The following is a 10,391-nucleotide window of genomic DNA, read 5'->3' as shown; positions in this document are numbered from 1 at the left end:
CATTATCTGATTTGTTACTATGAAAAATTTATTAAAGTGTTTTTGTTAGTATTTCGAAGCATTGGTTACTTTTCTATCTACAGAAAGAATAACCCTTCCCAATACGACAACTATCACCGCACAAAGATAACTTTGCAAGAGAAAACACGGAACTTAATTATTCTAGTAATCGTGAATTTTTTGAGTTCACAAACTTTTCAATCGAGAAGGCCATTAATTTTTTGAAAATACTCGATCTGAAAGAAGATACCTGCAAAATAAAAGAATGTATTGAGAAAAGAATGAATAAGAATGAAACTATGAAAATTGTTAACGGAGAAGAAAATTTTTCCCCTATGGAAAAGTTGCGACTACTTCAATGTCAGGCAACTACATGTTCTGTGGAGCGTTCATTTTCAATTTTCCATAAAATTTTGGGAAAAGATCGGAATTTTAAACCGGAGAACCTTAAATTTTATATGATTCTTTATAACTCCTGATTTAAAAAAAATTCCTGGCTCTTTTTAGGTCAACTTTTTGGTCAACTTTCGTTTTTTTGGGTCAATTTAGTTGACTTTTAGAGTTCAATTTTTTGATTTTTTAGGTTAAATTTGTGGTTGCCCTACTCATTAAATTAGTTTTTAATGAAAGAACTAATGGATCTTTTCCCCAAAACTATATTAATTTTCTCACTACTATTTCTGGAAGCATATGAAATAAAGCGACAAATGACAATTTGAACAAATACTTTGAAAGCTTGAAAATGAGATCTGATTCAAAGGTTGATAGCTCGATGAGTCAATTCTGATCCTCTTGGTGACTGGTCCTCTGTTGGATTGGATATTTTTATTAGTTTTAATATTGTTCAAAGTGAAAATATTATTCTTTTTAGATGCATTTTAACTTGAATCGTGTATTTCTTGATGCCCCTTGGAGTGATATCATACGTCCTTATCAGCAAAGCAGTCGAGAGATATGAAAGAAGTCCTAAAAAAGCACACCTTCAAAAAGAATTCAATCTGGTTGCCATTTACAGTTGTCGTGCTGGGGGAACAGTTGTTTACTTGACCTGTTCATTATTGGTCACAGAAAACGTAAATGTTCAATACGGCTTAAACAATTAGACTCCATCAATTCAAACATGCTCGTTTAAAGAATAAGACTGTGTGATTAATATCAAATAAATTAATCCGATTAATAAGGCAGAACAATAATAACAGCCTATCTAAAACAAAAATCAAATCCTCGTTGCCAGTTTAAATTACTATAGCTCAAGTAGGGAAAAGAATTTTTTTATCTCCTGAGTTACTCTTTATAAAAATAACATTTTTAATTTTGTCGTGATGAAAGTTCAAATATATTTTGTTCATAATCTTTTTAGCAGCAGACAATGTAGTCAGTTTGGTTATAAATAGGCGCGTACTTTCCATTTTTGTCAGATATCCTTTCCGGTCGGACAGAATTTTCTCAGACATGGTGCAAAAGACAAAGTTTTAGTGACAAAAACGCATCTCACTGTTCGTTTTGAGATAACAACACTTTTCCCGCCAAACTTTGAAACCCCCCAAAATGACTCTTTCTTGACCAATTTTTTGTCAATCTGTTGTAATAAAAAACGTCATGAGAAATTGATTACAATATTGTTTTGTCCAACCATCACTACATTCTAAAATCTAAAATGCCTTTATTAAACCCGTCTTATTATACAATTCATGGTGTATTTCTGATACCGAATTAAAAAATCTTGATTCGTTTCACAGAAAAAAGCTTTTTGTCTTGAATGATAGAAAAAAGCTTTTTGTCCTAAGAAAATAAACAATTCATCGCTCTAAAAGCTCAGTATCTCCGAGTCAATCAGCTGAGAGCTGAACTTCACCCACTTATAAACTAAAGGAAATAGCAGAATTATTAAAAAACAAAACATAAAATTTATATATCGAAAATTAGTTGATTCGACTCGCGTTCATATTCCCAACCCAATTAACTTGCAAACACAAATGTCTAAACTTTCAGTAGAAGGTCCCCATATACAAACCTACAAACCCTACAAACACAGTCAACTCACAGAAGGCACTCCAATCCAAAGAGATCTTGTCCATGTTTTCACCAACGAGAGTATCACAATTTCTAAATGAGAATCACCAACTCAGTCTATGCCTAAAATAAACGCGAACTACGACATCACAGTGATGAACCGCCTCACAGCCACAGTCCTCCCTTCCTTGTAGTGAGGGTACAGATTGAGACACCACAGAAACTAGCCCGTCACGTCTGCAATAAATCCAACGACTGCCCAGACAGGTGCAGAGTCTGGAGAGGACGAATCTGTAAGTGAAATCTTTACTTAACAAGCCTGTAAATTAGCTCAAATGATAAATCTGATGATTGTGATGATAAAAATGATAAATGTGGAGTTGTTGATGATTTGTGTTTTGTTGAATAAAGTCAGTTTCCGTCAATTACCACACAAGTGCAGGAAGGAAACTGAAAAATAGGAGAAATATGAGCGTTAAGGACGGAGGTCGGCAAATTCACTATTCGGATTATGTCCAAAAGTTACCTGATGTAGGGGATTCCCGGCTGAGTCATGTTTGTGTGGTATTTGCATATTAGAAGTGTCCCGAATATCCCCCGTGATTCCCATATTAAATATGTCACCACAAGAGCGCAAAAACTTTGTTCACAAATATAAGTGGACCAAATATTCTTAAAATTCTGTATACGATTTTTTAGTTCATAAAAAGAATCTGGAAGAGAATTCCAAGTTTTGAAAATCACATCTTCAATTTTTTAGTATAAAATCAATATCATTCTTAATTTTACAGAATAGTTTTCATGTTCCAAGTTCTTCTGAAAAGCGAATAAACTTTGATGTCTATAATTCCTTACATGTAAAGTCCAATTTCGAACTCAAGTGTGTTAATTTCATGTGTGTTGCCAATATTTAAAAGCGGAATTCTCAATCTGATTATTCGTTGCAAGTTCTTCTACAGTTTTTTTTCGCGAATCACTAGTTGGATATCCCTTTTTGGTATTAAGATAAATCTGATTTATCACATGAAAACATCAACAACCCGTACACTATGACATACGATACATCTAACAAATCACATGAAACTCATTTTTTGCATGATAACAAAATATATTTTGAGTCAATAAAGCTATTTTTGATATTTTTAAATTAATGCCTTTTCGTTCAGCATTAAAACACCCTATGAATTAAAGAACATAATGAACTATGTCAAACATAATGAGTATCCTAAAACGTACGTTACGCCGAAAGTGTCAGAATTTAAAACTTATAAATGAAGAATTAATTCTTACACTTAATGGAAACTTTCGTACTGTTGTCTGTTCCTTTCAAGAATCCAAAATTAATTCAATTTTAACCAAAGAACATTATATTGGACATCCTGGACTTTCAAAGATGTGCCATTTAATTTCCCAAAAATAAATTGGTATAAATCAAAAAGTTATTCGCCATTTTATATCAACTTGTGATTCTCGCAACCATTTCAACAGTCTAAAGCAGGGGTGCGCAAGTGCGGCCGTGAGTCGATGAATGTGCGGCCTTGGTTTTTAAATGTGGCAAATGCAAGAGTTGAAGCATCCTTTAGAGTTGCTCATATCCTTGGATCTGCTGGAAAACTTTTTTCAGACGGCGAACTTGTGAAAAGATGTATCATGGAATCAGTTAAATGCATTGATCCCGACAAGGAGCATAACTTTGAAGCAATTCCACTCTCACGTGACACAATTCAGCGCCGACAGTTTCATATTGCCAAGCATCTTAATCTATCACTCCTACAAAAATTAAATTCTCAAACTACGTTATTTTCACTTGCCATTGATGAGTCAAATGATATATGTGATTCTGCTCAGCAGATCATATTTATTCGTACTCTATCCTTCGAGTTTGAAATACATGAGGATTTTCTATCCATGAAGTCACTACCTGGAAATGTACGGGGTCAAGATATATTTGAAATAGTTAAACAATGTTGTTTGGAATTCAAATTGGACATGACATGTCTAAGAGGAATATGCACAGATGGCGCACCAGCAATGTTGGGTAGAAAACAAGGATTTGTTGCACGCCTAACTGAATATGTCTCAGAAGAGTATAACAATAAATCAGTTATTGGTGTACATTGTATTATTCACCAACAAGCACTTTGGTCACAAATGAAAAAATTTGAAGATACACTTAATGAAGTAAAACAAATTATTATATATATCCGAAACAATGCATTGAGACATAGACAGTTTCGTACAATTCTTTCCAGTAGTGAAATATCTGCTGAAGACATTTTATACCATGCACAAGTTCGATGGCTATCACAAGGTGAAACAGCATGTCGTGTACTTGATTTACGAAAAGAAATATCAAACTTTTACTCATCAAAGTAAAAAGAGTGTCCTTTGGATTAAAAAATTTCTTAATTGACTTAGCATTTCTGGTGATGTACTCACATATATCAATAATTTGAATATATCTTTGCAAGGTAAAGACCAAACAATTGTCGAATGTATAAAAAAAATTAACGATTTTATGGATACATGCCGCCTACTGAAGATTCACATAGAAAAAAATGAATTACTTCATTTTCAAAAAGTCAAAAATCTCATTGATGACAAAATAATTAATTATGACGATCTTACACCAAATGGGATAATATATATTGTTCGCATGTAATTGAAGATATCCGCTCACACGCCGACCAGTTTCAGTTGGCAAGCATTAATTGTGCCTGTCAACCACATTCGGACGATTGGCTAAATGCGTTACCGATCTCGTCAGCTGGCTTGTTCCTGGACAACGAATCAGTTGGCATTGGAATTTGTCTACGGCTTTGCATGAAGATTTGCCAGCCACAAAATTGTAGATGTGGAAGACTCATCGACAGGAGTGATTTACACCCTCTCTCTTGTCGCCTCAGTAAATGATGTTGTGAAGCGCCCGCTTAACGCCGCTGGATTCCCCTCAATATTAGAACCGGTAGGACTGTATCGTGGGGACGGAAAACGCCCTGATGGGTCGACTTTATTCCCGTTCAATAAGGGACTGGCACTCGTGTGGGACGTAACCTTTGTTACTCGTTTTCCTCTTAATCGCATATAGACTCTGCCTCTCGGCCTGGATCTCCCTCCTCTCTTGGTGAAAGAATAGAATAGTGTTTATTGAAAGAAAAACAAGAAAGAAATCATCAACGCGTGTTTTCACGCTAGTTTTTCTTGTGTTGCACTATGAAATTTTGTATTTATAAAAATTAAATTTGTACACAGTATTCTTATTATTATGAACTTATTTACTCTTGGTGAAACAAAGAAAATCGCGAAGTATGCTTCCTTGACCGACAGTTGTTGCTTCGTCCACCTGACTTTCGAAACCAGTGGGGTAATTGGCCAAACTCCTCTCAGAGATTGGTTTGAGGAGAGGTCACTTCCAAATAAGTTTTAGAAGAAAAAATATGCTCGATCGGGTCAGGAGCTTCGACAGCGGCGATTAAATAAGCTGGACTTCGAATATTTGTTTTTGTAAATAAATAGAGATTTGATAAAGTCTTTTCATTTATTTCGATATACAAATTGTTAAAAAATTTTGATTAATTGAAATATAAAAAGATAGACTCATTTCTCGTTTCATGGAGTATATTTTCATAAAAATAGGTAAAAAATAAGATAATATATAACATCCAAAAAGATTTGAATGATCAAGATCAGCGGTTCTCAAATGCGGCCCCCGGGGCCGCATGTGGCCCCCAGGATTTTTTTTGCGGCCCCTCTAGAGCAACTAACTTTTTTAATTTTTTAATAATGTTTAAATTTAATTATTCATTCTTAAGGTTAAACATGTCCATAATTAATGATTTCATTAATCAATTTGAAGCACGTTTTGGGGTACATTTATATAAATTTAATTTTTAGAATTTTAAAGAATTCCTTCCTTTAATGAAAATATTCGCAACTCCATTCAGCGTGGAAATTAAGGATGCGCCTGCAAAGTTTCAACTAGAACTCATTAATTTACAACATGATATAGAACTGGCGGCATTGTTCAAAAATGCGTCCATTATTAATTTTTACGAATTAATTCCTCAAGACAAATTCCAAAATATAACACACAATGCATATATGAATATATCAATGTTTGGATCTACATATTTATGCGAATCAATATTTAGTAAAATGATTCGAATAAAAAATAAATATCGTAACAAACTCACGGATAATAACTTGAGTCAGCTTTTACGAACTTCTTCGACTTTACTTATTCCGGATTTCAAAAACTTAATAAACAAATAATACTTTCTTTTTAGTTGCAACGCCTTTTGTAGAATTTTTAGCTTGTATTTCTTCATAAAGGAAATGGAAATTAAAAAAAGAAAAAAAAGAGTCCAAAAACTCATTACTCATCAGCAGTGGCTGCATTTCGGATTGCAAGCGAGTTACCGGCTTGGAAAATATAAAAAATATCTTAATAATAAAATGGTATGGTGTGTGTCTGTCTGTCTGTCTGTGTGTCTGTCTGTCTGTCTGTCTGTGCACACCCACATTCAAATTGTTACAAACCAGATCAAATTGTCAAAACCTTCCCTTTTGTAGTTATTCGATAATGAGGCACAATAAAAGGTTGATATCCTCTAAGAACCTTCCTGTCAAAAAATTTTAATAAGAAAGAATATCCTCGATGATGAGGTCCCCCAAAACCTTCAAGTCAATTTTCTGCGTTTTTGTTAAAATGAACAACAAGAAAGTCCTCGACTCACATGATGTGGTCCCCCAAAACCTTCAAGCCAAAAAATTAAAAAAAATTATTTTCTGCGTTTTTGTTAAAATGAACAACAAGAAAGTCCTCGACTCACATGATGTGGTCCCCCAAAACCTTCAAGCCAAAAAATTAAAAAAAATTATTTTCTGCGTTTTTGTTAAAATGAACAACAAGAAAGTCCTCGACTCACATGATGTGGTCCCCCAAAACCTTCAAGTCAATTTTCTGCGTTTTTGTTAAAATGAACAACAAGAAAGTCCTCGACTCACATGATGTGGTCCCCCAAAACCTTCAAGCCAAAAAATTAAAAAAAATTATTTTCTGCGTTTTTGTTAAAATGAACAACAAGAAAGTCCTCGACTCACATGATGTGGTCCCCCAAAACCTTCAAGCCAAAAAATTAAAAAAAATTATTTCTGCGTTTTTGTTAAAATGAACAACAAGAAAGTCCTCGACTCACATGATGTGGTCCCCCAAAACCTTCAAGCCAAAAAATTAAAAAAAATTATTTTCTGCGTTTTTGTTAAAATGAACAACAAGAAAGTCCTCGACTCACATGATGTGGTCCCCCAAAACCTTCAAGCCAAAAAATTAAAAAAAATTATTTTCTGCGTTTTTGTTAAAATGAACAACAAGAAAGTCCTCGACTCACATGATGTGGTCCCCAAAACCTTCAAGCTAAAAAATTAAAAAAATTATTTTCTGCGTTTTGTTAAAATGACATGACATAATTCTTTTTTGTTAAATTTTCGTTAAAAAATAAAATAAAAGCTCTAATTGTTATCGACCATGAATAGACTGTGCAATTATCAGATTTTGAAAACCACTAAAAAGGAAAAAGCAAAAATTATTAGAGATTTACATAATTGATTCTTTTTAACTGCCGAAACTGACAAATTCGATTATGCTACTGTTTAGATTTCTTAAAAGATAGAGGCAAATAAAATTTAAATTAGTCATGTAAATTTCAATTTGACTATATTTAAATCTCCTTGATTTAACAGGCTTTAATTTTTTTCCTTATAATACTACAAAGATGAAGCTGATTATCATTTTCTTTACCGAAACAGACAAGTTCGATTATGCTAAAGTTTCAATTCCTTTAAACATAGAGGCAATTAAGTATAATGGCTTTGATTGGATAATACACTTTACATAAATTTCACTAAATAAATTTACGTAGAAAATTTAATATAAATTACTGATTCGCGTTTACAAAATCATAAGAATGTCCTATAAAGAGAGATCTGAGAATGTTAACAAACAAGAGAATATGAACCATATAACAAAAAAAGAGAAACGAGGGAAGATGTGCTTAAATGGTGAGGGAACTTAGACAACAGCTGAACAAGGTCAGGACTGCTGTTAGACTCAACTACGGGTAATGGAATTATGCATTCTAGGTTAATTGTTTGGGATGAATGTACGATGGCTCATAAAGGCGCATTCAAGCAGTTGACCGAACATATAGAGATATCAAGAATTGTAGCGACCATTTGTTTGGGGGAGCATTAGTTGTATTGGCAGGTGATTTTAGACAGACGCTGCCAATTATTCAAAGAGGGACGCCTGCGGATGAATTGAATGCCTGCCTCAAATCGTCATATTTGTGGACACACGTGAAAAAGGTAAGCTTAGATGTAAATGTACATGCACATTTACAAGGCGTTAATAGCATATTCCCACAAATCCTTCTAGATATTGGAAATGGGGCAATCACTTCAGAAATGCACGACCAGAAAATTAGGCTACCGGAAGAATTATGTATTTTCGTAGAAACAGCAGAAGAATTATTGAATGCCGTCTATTCCGAACTATCTGAACACTACGTGAATTTCGACTGGCTGCGTGAACGAGCTATATTAGCTCCACTTAATGATGAGGTACTTAATATAAATTTAGATTTATTAATGAAAATCCCTGGCAGAGAAAGAATATATAAATCGGTCGACGTTATTATGGACCATGAAAGGGCCTGCGATAGATTTAAGAGACTACAATTTCCGCTGAAGATAAGTTTTGCTATGACAATAAACAAGGCCCAGGGACAGTCTTTAAAGGTAGTAGGCTTATTTTTAGAGAACGAGTGCTTTTCACATGGCCAGCTGTATGTGGGGTGCTCAAGGGTAGGTAGAAGAGAAATTTATTTATATTTGCCAAGGATGGACGGACTGCAAACATCGTTTATCCACAGGCCTTAGAATAAGGTTATATCAAAGCAGGTCGCATTTATATATCTACATAAATTTATAGTTATTTAAGGAAACTGCGAGCGTAGCGAGCAGGGCCTCCGCAGGAGCTAGCTCGCAGTGAGCGAAGCGAACTGCTGAGCTAGTATATAATATTTTTGTGCGGCCCGCGAAGCTAATCTTAATTATCGATTTGGCCCTTGAGCTAAAAAGGTTGAGAACCCCTGATCAAGATAAATAAAAGATTAAAATATTGTCAAAATAAAACCAATTCATTTACAGAATACCGAATATTATAAGAAATTCTGTAAGTCGACAATATATTTAATCACTTTAATCACTTTTAATATAAGTATAAACCATTAATATTAATATAAGAGAATACAGTACCGCTCAAATGTTTCGGACCACCCTATTTTTCTCAATTTCCAAGTCAATCCTAAATTATTTTTATACGGTTCTTTAGAGAAACTTATTAGATAAGCTTAAATACATTTATTCTATTCTAAAATTTTCTTTAAATATTTTTGTTTGGCGCCAATTGAATATAATTGATTTTTGACTCGATCATATGTTCCGGACCAGTTGCAATCATATGTTTCGAACCAGTTAAATCTCTTTAAATTTAAATAATTTTTGATTCAATTAAAAACAAAAGACTAATAAATAACAAATGCCGCGTGTTTCACTGGTTGATCGGGTCGCTATCATCACTTTTTTTAAAGATGGAGCTTCACAAAGAGAAATTGCCGAAAAATTAAAAATATCCAAAACTGCTGTTCAAAGAACAATTTCCAGATATTCATCCGTTGGACTATATTCCGACAGACCCAAATCTGGTCGACCGAGATTGTTATCCCCAAGATCTGAACGCAAATTAGTGAGAATTTCGAAAGCAGACCCCACAAAAACGGCAAATCAAATTAAATTTGATATGAAATTAAATTCTATTGTAAGCACAAATACAATTAAAAGATGCCTACAAAGAAATAATTTGAATGGGCGAAAGCAATGCCCAAAACCAAGTCTTTCCATATGCCATAAAAAGGCTAGAAAAAATTGGTGCATTGAGAAATTAACTTGGAGCCAAAATGATTGGGGTAAAATTATTTTTAGTGATGAATGCAAAATAAATTTGCATTCAAACACAAAAAATTATGTTAGAAGGCCACCAAACTCTAGATTTGACTCAAAATATTGTTTAAAAACACGAAAATTTTCTCCTAGCATTATGGTCTGGGGAGCTATTGCTGCAAATGGATGGAGAAACATTGTCTTATGCATTAAAAATGTTGATTCCGCAGAGTATCAGAGAATTATAAATGTTGGACTCGAAAATTTTTATGATGAGACCATGTATCTCCAGCAAGACGGCGCTCCTTCCCATCGGTCCATGTCGACAATGAATTTTTTTCAAAGGAAACAAATAAAAATCTTAGAAACTTGGCCGA

The 10,391-nt window shown here is 33.8% G+C and overlaps 1 protein-coding gene across 1 annotated transcript; it reads left to right on the top strand.

The window, feature by feature from the left end:
• Positions 1 to 3,537: 3,537 nt before the first annotated feature.
• LOC115231618 (protein FAM200A-like) lies at positions 3,538 to 4,389 on the top strand. The gene has a single exon (XM_029801602.1). The coding sequence runs from the start codon at positions 3,538 to 3,540 to the stop codon at positions 4,387 to 4,389; it is 852 nt and encodes a 283-aa protein (XP_029657462.1).
• The last annotated feature ends 6,002 nt before the right edge of the window (positions 4,390 to 10,391 follow it).

This window comes from Octopus sinensis, unplaced genomic scaffold, assembly GCF_006345805.1.
Source record: "Octopus sinensis unplaced genomic scaffold, ASM634580v1 Contig18745, whole genome shotgun sequence".
NCBI classification, from domain to species: Eukaryota; Metazoa; Mollusca; class Cephalopoda; order Octopoda; family Octopodidae; genus Octopus; species Octopus sinensis.
Note: the sequence above shows the minus strand (reverse complement) of the source record. Positions and strands in the feature narration are given on the sequence as shown.

Coding starts and splice junctions, on each gene's coding strand:
- LOC115231618 (XM_029801602.1), top strand. CDS start 3,538: ATGAATGTGCGGCCTTGGTTTTTAAATGTGGCAAATGCAAGAGTTGAA.